The sequence below is a fragment of the Pelmatolapia mariae genome, linkage group LG4, assembly GCF_036321145.2.
Source record: "Pelmatolapia mariae isolate MD_Pm_ZW linkage group LG4, Pm_UMD_F_2, whole genome shotgun sequence".
In the NCBI taxonomy this organism is placed as follows: Eukaryota; Metazoa; Chordata; class Actinopteri; order Cichliformes; family Cichlidae; genus Pelmatolapia; species Pelmatolapia mariae.
This window is the reverse complement of record NC_086230.1, coordinates 5,719,368-5,731,796: the sequence shown is the minus strand read 5'-3', so window position 1 is coordinate 5,731,796 and position 12,429 is coordinate 5,719,368. Positions and strand designations below refer to the sequence as shown.

The 12,429-nt window shown below is 41.2% G+C and overlaps 1 protein-coding gene across 1 annotated transcript; it reads right to left on the bottom strand.

The window, feature by feature from the left end:
- Nucleotides 1–221: 221 nt before the first annotated feature.
- On the bottom strand, nt 222–10,392 carry LOC134625866 (cyclin-dependent kinase 5 activator 1-like). The gene is made up of 3 exons (XM_063471179.1): nt 9,845–10,392; nt 6,757–7,396; nt 222–6,676 (listed from the first exon to the last, which is right to left on the bottom strand). Exons 2-3 carry the CDS (start codon nt 7,270–7,272, stop codon nt 6,185–6,187), a joined length of 1,008 nt encoding a protein of 335 aa, XP_063327249.1. The 5' UTR covers nt 7,273–7,396; nt 9,845–10,392; the 3' UTR covers nt 222–6,184.
- Nucleotides 10,393–12,429: the final 2,037 nt, after the last annotated feature.

The following is a 12,429-nucleotide window of genomic DNA, read 5'->3' as shown; positions in this document are numbered from 1 at the left end:
AAGTTAAACCTGCTCTTAATGACTCTCAAGGGTCAGGTTAGGGAGCTAGTGAGCAGTAATTGCATTTTTTCAAAATTATTATGATGCTCTTCCTCCCAGCTCCTCTTCAGCTGCCTCAAATGTGCAGCTTCAGAGACTCTCTGCTGCCTTTCTGTGGTCCGAGTAAGAACTGTCTCAATATCAGTCATAACACCTGAACAAAATACAGAACACCATGCTTGTAAAGGTTTTTATATAAAGTACCTGTAACAGTTGATCAAAGTATTCTTATTTCTCACATACATATTCATACATCCACATAGTAACAGATTGCAGCATCAGCACTCTAGTAACACTAGTAGCCTTGACTTTGTTCACCAAAGATTCTTGTTTACACAATATGATTCACAAATGAAAAGGAAGGAAAACCAACTTCATCATTAGAAGCATATGTCACACAATAGTTTTTTTTTTGTTTTGTTTTTTGTTGTTTTTTTTGTCTTGTATGTCTCGCAAGATAAAATATGGCACATGGTTATGAGTTAATCAATGATGAGAGCATGAATCGGAGGGGGTGTTATCAACTCATACTTTCCTTCTCCATTGCAAGAAAAAGGTTCATTTAGAGGACAGCTTTCCTTTACCTTCGGTTTTCTCTTTCTTTGTTGTCCCTGCACAACTGACAGGCCTGGAGCAGGTGGAAAGTGATCATAAATATTTTGGTAATTTTACACATTAAGAATCATCACTCCTAACATCAGTGTCAAAATCGGACACTACAAGGGTACTGAATAAAGAAAATAGAATATTCAGTGTATCAGAGAACGAGTAGCGCTGACCGCTTGTGAAAAATCACGGCTTGTTTAATGATTGTTTAATCACAGCTTAGCAACTGTAACGCAGCACAAGAGGTCTCTCAAGCTTTGGGTTTGTTCACAATGTGGAAAGACGTATTTCCAGAGTTTAAGGTGGTTCCTTATCGGTGCCATTCCATGACAAATAAGTTAAGGTGTGTTTCTCATCGCTAACATAAGATACAATCATTAGCTTAACCAACAGTAGTTACCTAAAAGGCCAAGCAGCTAATTTTTTAAATAATGCAGTGCCCCTTTTATCACTAGCACATCCACTTAGTTGTATATACACTATCTGTGACTTTGATGCTATCAGAGTTTAAGCTAGTGTTAGCAGTGTTGTCCATTAGATCCACTAACATTTACTGTAGCAACCCTAGCTAGCATCACCCAAGATAACGTCACATTTAACAGACATCTTACTGTCCTAGCATTAAAAGAAGAAAAAATAAGAGTCCTACTGACATTATTCCCTATAAGGTATGAACTGAACAGACTAAGTTGATAAGACCAATGTTTTTATTTGGTGAAGAAGCTGACTTTATGCTTGTTAGCTGTAGCCTTTGTCTTCAAGCATGAAGTTGTTTGTAGCAACCAGTTGCTTCATTAAAAACCTTTTCATATTTCTCTAATAAATCAATAACTTTTTGTATCCGCTTGAGTGTGTCTGTTCCTAAAACTCTTGATAAATGTTCATCTACTTCACCCTTACTTTTGGTGTGTTTTGCTGAACATGCTTTGGTTAAAGGTTGTTTTGTAAGAGACTACCAGTGACAAACAACCACTGGCAACCACAGTGACATCTAATCCCCATTTAACAGGGCAATGGGTGTTGGACAATTACATCTCATTAGGAAACCTGTTGTCTTGCTTTCCCAGTTTCAATTTAGCTGTTTATTAGCAACCATATATGCACACTTTATCCATTAAGTGTCGGCGATAGGGTTTCTTTTAAAAAAATACTAGCCACTAAAGCAATAGCTCGCTTTAGCAACTGGTTTATTATAGTGACACAAACAAGGCAAATGCTATTGTTAGCATTCACAGTTCACCTGTGCATTTTACAGACAGAATTCATTCCAACAAGTAATTTTGACATGACTCAGCTATAGATAATAAAAAATAATTTAGGGAATATTTTAGCTAATGTTTATGTCAAATAGCCATCAAGTTAGTTAGCCTTTTACTGTTGTTCTTTAAGCCAGTAACCTTTGTTAGCTAGAAATGAGAAATTTGTTTTATGGAATTCTTTTAAGTAATGAATTAATTATTTATTTTTGGATCAATTACAATCTAAGATTTGCCACCACACCTGCTGCCCTTATCACTGTAAGATTAGACAACTATAGGCTTGGCCTGTGTTGTGGGGCTAAGCAAACCTGTACCCTTTAATTCGAAAACTCTGTCATTCTTCTATTAAATCTGTTAGATACTGAAAGTACTGACATGAATAAAAATTGCAAATTCTTGTATAACATTAACTTATTACAGTTCACATACATCTTGTTATGGAGTTGATGATTTGTAACCATTTGACCTTTCTTTTATCCTTTTGCCTGCAGAGAGAGATCCTTTTGGATCGTCAAGTATAACAAATTACAAACAGGATTATTCAACAGTCACCTTGTGAATGCCTTTGAGGAATATGCTACTTGTCTACTATTCAACCCATCAGAAACAGCTAGGAGGAAGGACATGTAAACAAGCATGTTTGCCATGGATTCATTCTTAGAGTGCATATTTGTCTCATGAGGTCTGACTCTGGAACAAGGCTACATGTTTTTCTTCAGAGCATGAAAGCGCTGCAGCCCAGTTGGTAATCATCTGAACATGAAACATCTCCTGCTTTGTGAAGAACGAGTCTGGAAAGAGGCATGACATTCTGTTTGATTGAAAATCCATTTCCTCATTTTTAAAAGCAAAGTCTTCATTTCTGTGTTTGTTTTGTTTTTTTCATATTACAAGGGAAGGCCAAATATTATTATACACAAATTAAACTGAATGTTGAACGCTCCAGTGTTGGATGACTCCAATTTTGGCATACATTTTGCAAAGTGACACACACAACTTCTCTGTATATTGAATTTACAAGCTTTCCATTTTGGCATGTATTCCTTACCATGTAAAGAAAGTCTTTTTTTTCTGGTCTACATGTCGGATGTACAATGCAGCAACATTATGAAACGCTTACTCATGACAACTTTATAGTCTTTCTTGGCTCATGTTTTTTTTGTTTTCTTTTTGTATGAAATAATGAGTCTTAGAATGATATGGCACAAGATCTCCGCCCTGCCGACAGGGCGCAGGTTTTCAAAAACTGAAAACATCTTATTGGGTGTTGTTAGACTTAGAGATATGACATCATCAAGGATAACACTCTCACCTCAGGGGGACATGTATAAGATCAGTATATCCATTTATCCATCATAATGTTTTGAAGGACTACCCTTACAATGGTCCTGTAATGGACCATCAAAGTTTTCAATAAACTGATTGGTGACACAGACTGAAAACTCTTCTATAATCTCTCTTGTGATTCTGGAGGAGCTTTCCAAAACTGAATCATAATTCCTTTGAGCTTCTTCATAAAATTCAGTTTTGGGCTTGAAACTTCTAACAAGAAAGACCCATACAATCTGAAGATGTGGGGTCTTTAAAGGTGGACTTTAGGTGATTTAGGAAGAAAAAAGTACCAGATTTAAGCACATTATGGAAATTGTTTGATCACACATTTTTAGACAGGAAGTCTAGAGATTTTAGTTTTCAGCCTGAAAACGTGGCTGCTTACCAAAAGTCAGAACTATTGTACTCTTTACCCTCTGAAGCCTAAGTAATCACCCTATACTATCAGAATATGTAATATTTGTTCATTTTTTCTAAGGCCTAGCAATAAGGGGACAAAGAACATATTGGTTCTAACTGACACATCAAAATGTGTTTACATTTGTCCAAAACACCCCTTTTTTTCTTGTCTACAAAACTTAGGGTTTGGGGCTTAGATCTCAGATGGTTAATGTACAATAGGTTGCTGTAGAGCCACATAGGGGTAGGATTAGGGATAAGATGCATTTTAGCAACATGCTCAACAGGTAGAGTTGCAGAAACGAGATGAAATTACCTTCTAAATCAATTCTTACTAAGATCGCATTCACGTTTGATCCAAAATGTAAAACATTTTGCTTTTACAGTTCATTAGTTCTCAGATTTCTCTTTGGACATACCAAATAAGTGACTAAAGAGACATAGAGGCTAATCTCGGTGGGCCCTTTTAGTCCTCTGTGTACATGAATACCAAAAATCTGTTTTAAGGGCAAGTGCTTGACCTTGCCTTGACTGATGGATTTGTAGTAATGGCATGTCCACTTCTAACCTTTCACATATTGTCCTCATTGGACCGTCCTTGCGCCTGGATGTCACATCGCTCAGTCTAGCTTTCAGCAGTTCAGCATAGCAACTGCTCAGTCTCTTTTGTAACATGAGGCATGGCGTGCCCAACACAAAGCAGCATGCTAGGAAACCTATAGAAGCACACATGCATGTCAAACAACTCCGTGAATAAGTAAGCCATCAGGTCAGTGGACCAGAGAGTCTCTAAATATGGGACAACTGGACTGAACTGCACCAGACAGGACACGACCGGTTCAGACCAGACCGGAGCGATCGAAATGAGAGAGAGAGAATCTGTGTTGATTTATTTTGTCCATGTTGCTGTGGAGAGCCATGAGCAGAGGAAAGAGGGGTGGGTGTTGGGACTTCAAACAGCAGCCGAGGTCTCTGGCACCAAGTGGTGACAGCAACATCAAAGTGTTGTTGTGGAAGAAAAGTCACATCTACAATTGTTGTGTCTGGCTCTGCACTTCCACAGCTGGAGCATACTCACATTTACTTTTGATTACTAATGTGTGTAGTCATTGGCTGAGAAAGCGATCACATGATCTGCTATAAGAACATATCCTCCATGACCCATCACCACCAGTCATTCATACAGTGTGATGCACCCAACACGAGTGTAGTCTTTTAAAAGTATTCTTTCTTTCTTTCTTTCTTTCTTTCTTTCTTTCTTTCTTTCTTTCTTTCTTTCTTTCTTTCTGTTGTCAGCACCAATATGGACTGCAGGAGAAAGTGCAGGGTAAGAGAAATAAATGAGCTCATTCCCTGTGTAAAATGTGCCCTGGAGGGGTCAGTATTGCATTTTCCCACGTATTTGTAAATGTAAACAGCTTACACAAGGGCTTGTTTAATAATTATTCATCTGTGCCAAAAGGATTAGCATGTCATACTCTTAAAAATAGACAAATGGTCTCCTAATTCCCAGAATATTTGACTGGATAAACCCAAATGTTCCTTTAAAACTACAGTACTTTATATAATATGCGGATGCATGAATCCACTACAGTACAATAAATAGGAGTGCCAATTAAACAATCTGGTTGACTTGATCTCATCCACGCTATGCAAGTTAATACTCTTTGTGTTATGCGAATGGACCTTGCAGAACCACTTTTGATGAGTGCAATAAAGCTTGGGAAGGACTTTAGGAATAAGGTAAAGCGGAGTTGGCAATAAGCAAGTGGTCATGTGCAAGGACATATGAAGTGACCTCATGCAATGTGGTTCAATTCTCTATTGATAAAAATGCCTCAATGCTAAATATATACTGTATACATATACAGTATATATATATATATATATATTTATATATCCAGCCTCAGTAACTAAATCTGTGTTGTCTGGCGTCTCTAAACCCATTTATGTTTCTATTAACTTTCACAATAAAACTTAGTCGGGACTTTATTTCTTAACATAAAGGCCAGACTGACAAATTTCTTTACACCCAAGGTAAAAGGTAAATACAATGGATCTCTTGCTCTCTCTATCATGCTGTTAATGTCACATCATGATCTCTGCTAGCCATGCTTTTGATGAAATATGACTTTCCTTTTCTTCATTGTCAGATATATTGTTGCTGGGAATCTCAACAATTGTATCTCAGCTTTAAAACTTGTTACCCTGAGCTCAGGGACCTGGATGCTGAATGCCAACAAGTAGCCTGTTAATCTTGGGAATCTAATCAGATCCAGTCAACATGACTGGTGGTTTGAGAAACACCTCAGCAACCCTGATTTTATCTGCTTTGTTGTTTAACTGCAGCCTTCGGGTAAATTTATCATCAACACTATGTTTCACACAAGGAGCTCTATCTTCTACATTTGAAAAGTTGGTTAATCATCACCAGTAGAGACGCCAGACAACATTACAGCTCAAAGGTAACATTACACTGCATTACATTAGTCTTCCTGTCCTTAACCTATTCACTGTCTATCCTTCCATCCCCCCCTCCCAGCGCCCTCTTATCGGTCAAGGCCTATGAGGAGCTTGGTCTTCTCTTCCTCTTTCTTGCTCTCATTTTTCAGATCAGCAAACACCTGGGTAAAGAAGTGTGGGTCGGTGTTGATCTGGAGCATCTTGCCACTCATGCGGTTGATGATGTCCAGGCAGCGGTCCCAGAAGGCTTCTTTCTCTGCTTCCACCAGGAAGGGCTTCAGTGGGTAGGAGATCTCGTTGCCCATGTAGGAGTAGGACAGATAGAGGCAGGTAAGCAGTGAGGCCTGCAGCTCGCGCTCTGAGGCCACCTCAGCTGAGACCACGTCGCGGCACAGCATGTAGAGGAAGACCACGTTGGCTGGAGTAATGAAGCCCTGATCCTGCCAGCCCTGAAGAAGGAGGGAGCGGTCCACACTGCGCAGCCAAAGCACTGGATCTGTCGGGGATAGACGCTTTAATCTGTAACACCGACGGCACAGGAACTCGCCCAGGCTGCGCATAAGTTCACTCGTGGATGCCTGTGTTTAGGAGAGAAGACTTGATCAAATTATGCATGCGTGAGTTTTTAGTTTTTCTTTTGCTATAGAGTGAAGGTTACCTGAACAATGACACGTTTTGGCGTTCCAGCTGCAGTGGAAGGCTGGATCCCAGAACCTGTGAGGGAATTCTTTTTGGCAACGACAGTAGCTACGTTAGCCAAGGTTTTGGAGGCGGGCAGGTGGGAGGAGGTAGTGGTAGTGGTGACTGCTGGGTCCTGGCTGGATGAATAGGATGAGAGGTTAGCACAGGACTGAGACTTCTTGAGCTTCAGGCTATTGGAGGCTGAGTTGGTGGTGGCGGCTGCATGACCATCCGGAGAGCTTCCTTTCCCTCCATCCCCGCTGTCTGACTGTAATTTTTTAGACCCCTTCCTCTTTGCTGATACAGCCACTATACGTTTCCATGGGAGCACACTGATGATTGAGGGACGTTTTAGGGACTTTGCTGCTGCAGCAGCGGCATCCTTGGCATTCTTGCTGTTCTGGACGGCGGTGTAGTGGCCCACCGTGGCCGGCCCATCCTCAAACAAGGCTGCCTTGCGGTAGCTAGGAGACAGCGATAACACTGTACCCATGATGTCTGGTTAAAGTTAGCAGCAGAAACAGGGTACAGTGGAAAGTAGTGGGGGAAAGCTCTTTGACTAGTCTAGACAAAAAGCTTGGAAAGGGTCAGCGTCTCACTTCTGGAGGAGTTTGAACCTGTGAACAAACAACAGAACAAAAGCAGCAATATTAGTTAGATTTCATTTCAACTGATGAAGTTTAGTCAGTCTTCTCTCAGTAGAGAATGAGATGTAGATGTGGATTGTTTATCAAAGCAAAGAATAGACCTAGACTCTAAAGTTTTGCACAACCATGACAACTTAACACTCCACTAGCTGATGAATATTGAACATAAATGATGAATATTTTTTGCCTGTTTGCAAAACCAGAAGTGAAGTAAGACACTGACTCAAAAGAGAATATTTATCATTGGGATGGTGAACTTTCCCCTAAAGCGTTCAGTCTATCGCCTTCCTCTGCTAAGAGACTTTCCTCACTATGAATTCAACCATCCAGTTAGATAATTTCATGAGGTTGCTGCTGTCAGCCTTGTCAAACATGAAAAATGAGCTACAGTCTCTGAAAAAGATCCTGGGATGAAAGAAAGGCTCGTAGTAATTGTAGTATGAGTTAAGTTTTCTTTTTACTATTTCAAATGCTACAATTCTCACGTCTGAGCTTTGGCTTGTTTTGGTGAGGAGAGAATGAGGAAAACCAAGAAATATTGTTAAAATCTCCCCAAAACATCTGTAAGTGGACCCTGAGTTAAATGGGTTGGGTTATACACAAACTAGTTTTCCAAGAGCAGAATGAACTGAAGACTACAGCCATGACAAGATATCCAGATGAAACACCCCAAATGGCTGCTGGACTTTCAGATAAGACTTTTCACAGTTTTCTAGCACAGGACTAAGGAGAGTTTTTACTTCTCCTTTTGAAAAAAGAGGAAAGAGAGTAACCATTGAGGTCCCATTGAGGTTGACTACTGTCTGCTCCAGTCAACCATGAAATGTGGTTGAAAGGCTCTGGAAAATATAAGCAAACAGACTTTGAACTAAGTGTGAGGTAAAAATATTTAAGTCCAAAAAGGACCTCACACACTTTGGTGCTCGAGGTCTTCACACTAGTCTAGAAATGACCCCTTACCTTCTTTTAACCATAAAAAGTGACAAATTTGGTTGAGAGTCCAAAGATATTTTGATATCTTTAAGATCAGAAAACATTCTATTTGTTTTAGTGAGGGAAAATAGGAAAACTTGGGAAAATGTTTGGGAAAACCTATCAAGATATACTTTCTATTTGTTCTTCTTGGGTTACAAGTAAGGAAGACCTTGAATATGATTTTAAAAAGTGAGATTAGTTTTCGAGACCAGAAAGGACACTCTGGTTCCTACTTTGTCAAAAGCAAATCAGATGAAAATGGCCCAAACAACAGTTCTCAAGGTCTTTTTGCTAGTTATTCCTCCAAGGCCCTCAGCTTGGCTAAATTTTTTAACTAGGAAGTCAAATTCTTGACATTTCAGTATCTCCTTTGCAAACAGCATTCAGACAAGCAGTGCCTTTTTGTTTTCTTTTGATGGAGGAAGAAATCCAAGCGCCTGGAGAAAACCCAGTGGACAAACATGGTTTTCAAGCTACAGGAAAATTTTGTTGTGATGCAACACTGCTAGCTGCCTCACCCACCTACTTTGCAGTAACATACAATAAATATCAATCATATCAATGTTTACAAATCACACATCTATCATTGGTGATCATTGGTGAAAAACCTGGATTCTTATCTGCTAGACCATGAGAAACAACCTGTAACCGGCCAGATAGATATTTACACAGTGAATCTGCTGTCCACTTGTAACAATGACAACTGAAGAAGCTCCTGCCTGGAGGAAGAGCCTGCAAATGCAGATGAAAGCAGGTCACAAGACCAGCTTCCCCCTTTCAGAACACGTCAATAAGAGGATTTTAGGTTAGGTGGTGGGAGTGTTTTTTTGTTGTTGTTTTTTTACTGCGCAACTCTGCTTCCAAGGTCCACATTGAGCTGTTGGTACTGTATGTTCATTAAGTGAAGAAAAGCACCTCAGAGCTTATGGTTACAGCAATATACCAATGAGAGAAAGAGTCAGCCAATTGCATTAGGTGTCTGTGCAGAAACTTCATGATAAATCGTGCAGCCACACAAATAGCTGGCATTCCATCACAGCAGTCATGTATAAATGGCCGCACCTCCCCACATAAAGCTGCATATAGACGGCACTGGTAGCCCCAGCATGGGCCTACCAGTGTTCACCAGCATTATATAAGAACCGAGATAAGGCTACAGAGGCAGGGAAAAGAAATGTGCGCAAGCATCCATCTTAGCTTCAAAATGGAAGCCTTGAACACCCCCCACCCCCGAACACCACCAACACCAGGCAGCATCAGAAACACACACCGAGAGGCATCCACGGCCCTGAACATTAGGGTGAAAAAAATGCTTTTTTCTCTTTTTTTGAGCAGGTGGCTGTATACTGATTGATTCTGCGTTTATCTGAGAATTATTTGAGCGTCTTTAATATTTCATTACCTGACAAGGATGGTGTTACAGGGAAAAAACATGTTTCCTACCTTCTAATTAATCTTCTCTTCTTGTGAAATCCATGTATCCCACCTTGACCTCCCCCGTACCCTCGCTGCTGGGTAAGATCAAAATGTGAAAAGGCTTTCAGCCCACGGTATCCACAACCGCCGGCACGAGCTCGTCCAGCCAAACGGGTCTCGCTCGAACACCGACAGGTCTGCTGCCCGCGCCCCTTCCCTTCAGAGCCTCATTCAGAAAGAGTCTCTCGCTCCTCTGCGGGAATACACACGCAAAGCGAATATGTGCCGCACTCCTTCGCTCGCAGCGAGTGGAGAGATGTCTTCCATTGAGAAGCCCAAAAAACTACACGGTGGAGGCTGTTTGATGCTCACAACTCTCCCAGACATGAATCAAACAGCACGCCGGCCCGCTGGTCTAAAAACCTACATTAACACAAAAAAGCGGTGACAGAGAGAGAGGGGGACAGAAAAACATGGCCACGATAAAGTCCAAAAATAGACGGCAGCTTATTCCCTCAGTAAAGCAGCAAAGCAAAGAGAGAGCGAGACAGGGAGAGAGAGAGAGATGCGGGCATCAGCACTTATTCGGGTTGGATGTGGGAGAGAAACGGCGTACTCTCATTGGCTGCTGCCCGGATGCTGCTGCCGCCGCTGAAGCCATTGGCCGCCCGCGGGCTCCAGCCTATCGCTCTCCGAGGTGCTGAAGCAGCCGGCCAAACGTGTCGAAGCTGCTGCTGCTGTGCTGTGGTGGTGGAGGTGGAGGAGGGTGGCTGCTGAGGATCAGCGCAGTGATTTTTGTGAATCACTTCATCACAGCGAGTGAGGCCCCGTTAACACCGTGTTTGCTAACAAAAAATAGCAGATTCACAGGCGAATCCTCCTCTTACAGGTACAAAGAAAGCCCCCCCCCCCCCCCCCCAACCCACCCACACACACACACACACACACACACACACACACACACACACACACACACACACACACACGCACCTTCACTTCCATCACAGGGCTAATACTGAGGGATGTACTAGTTGCTCTCTGATGTGTTCACTGAAATATGAATGTGTGTGAAGGTTAGAGAGAAAGAACTTGTGTTGTATAAATGAATGAAAGGGGTTGTATAAAGTGCTCAAGCTGAGTAGAAAAGTCCTAAATAAGAACAAGTCTGTTTACCATTTAGTCAGCTGACTCAGTCTTAACCAGCTCCTCTCTTAGAAATAGGGCTATGTTAAAAAATTATTTTCTCCTTACATACACAATCTACATAAATGTAGCGCCCTGGGACTATATTTTCTATTTAACAGGTAACATGAATACATTCTTAAAGAGACAGAAAGCTACATACATGTTCCCAGTGTGTCCGGGCAGGTTGTCGGCTGTCCAGGTCAGGGCTTCTTTGAGTGGTTGAAAAAAGGAAGTCAAATGGACTTCATCCAAGAGTCTTCTTCAGTTCTAAAACCAAATGGTGGAGAGTCCCAGGTATTTAACCCCTAATAGGAATTGTTCCCACAGTTCCGAGGGTCACTAACCCTATTAATCATGTGAGTCATCACATGAGCCAAGGTGTGAAAAAAGGCGTGGATCTTTATCATCACCGGGATTAAGGGTGAAACCCCAGTAATGAGATGAGATCTTCCCCCACCTCATCCTGCGCCTGGGAAGGGACCTCAGGACTCCTTAGGTGTTTTGTCCTTGTGTACTGGGATCATGATTTCCTCAGAGCTGAAACTTCCACTCTGATCCTGAAACCACGACTCCTACATTCCTGCTTTCTGAGCCTTTTATTCGTAAGCTGGTTGACATCACTACAACAGCAGGGATGAAGTCTCACAATCAGAACCTGGTTAGAAAGCTGAAGCTAGCTCGGTTCACACAGATATTGCTGGTACATTTATTTACTTATTTTTTGCAATAAAAACCATGAAGAGTGTGCTCTTTCTAACTGTGTTACATTGGCCACCCCTTGATTGAATCACAGCAATCTGGCAGACGGCTCAGAACAATCAACGCCCACATGCACAGACTGAAAAACAATTGCTTCCTCAGAGCTATGGCCTTCATCACAACCCTCCTGCTCATCAAAGCACTGATTACCGGAAATACCCCCCCCCCATCCACACACACACATTGCACTTACACATACAGATCTGACACCCCTGCTCTTTTTGGCTAAGGAAGAGTGTTTACTTAAAATGTCATTTAACACTTAAGTAACATTAAAAGATATCTAAAATTGGAAACTATTATGAAAATAAACAGTGACTTCAGTGAAATTAGAATCCCTTAAGGGTCTGTCAGCACAATTAATCAAAGAAGAAGCCATTATTTTGATGAAGTCAGTGAACAGCAAAATGCTTTTTTTTTTTTTTTAAAAAAAGAAAAAAAAAAGGAAAACTAGTGTAACTCTGAAAGAAGATAATGAGACAATAATCAGTTTGTCAGTTCAGCCAATCACTACCCAGATATTTCCAAAATGTACTTAGTTATGACGTTATTTCAAAAATGACAACCAGCACTGATCAGGAGGAAAATCACAAACCCTTTTGCAGCCACTTCTCTGGCACTCTGCAGCAGACACCAAAACCCGATGCTTCCCGCAGTCTCTCTCCAGA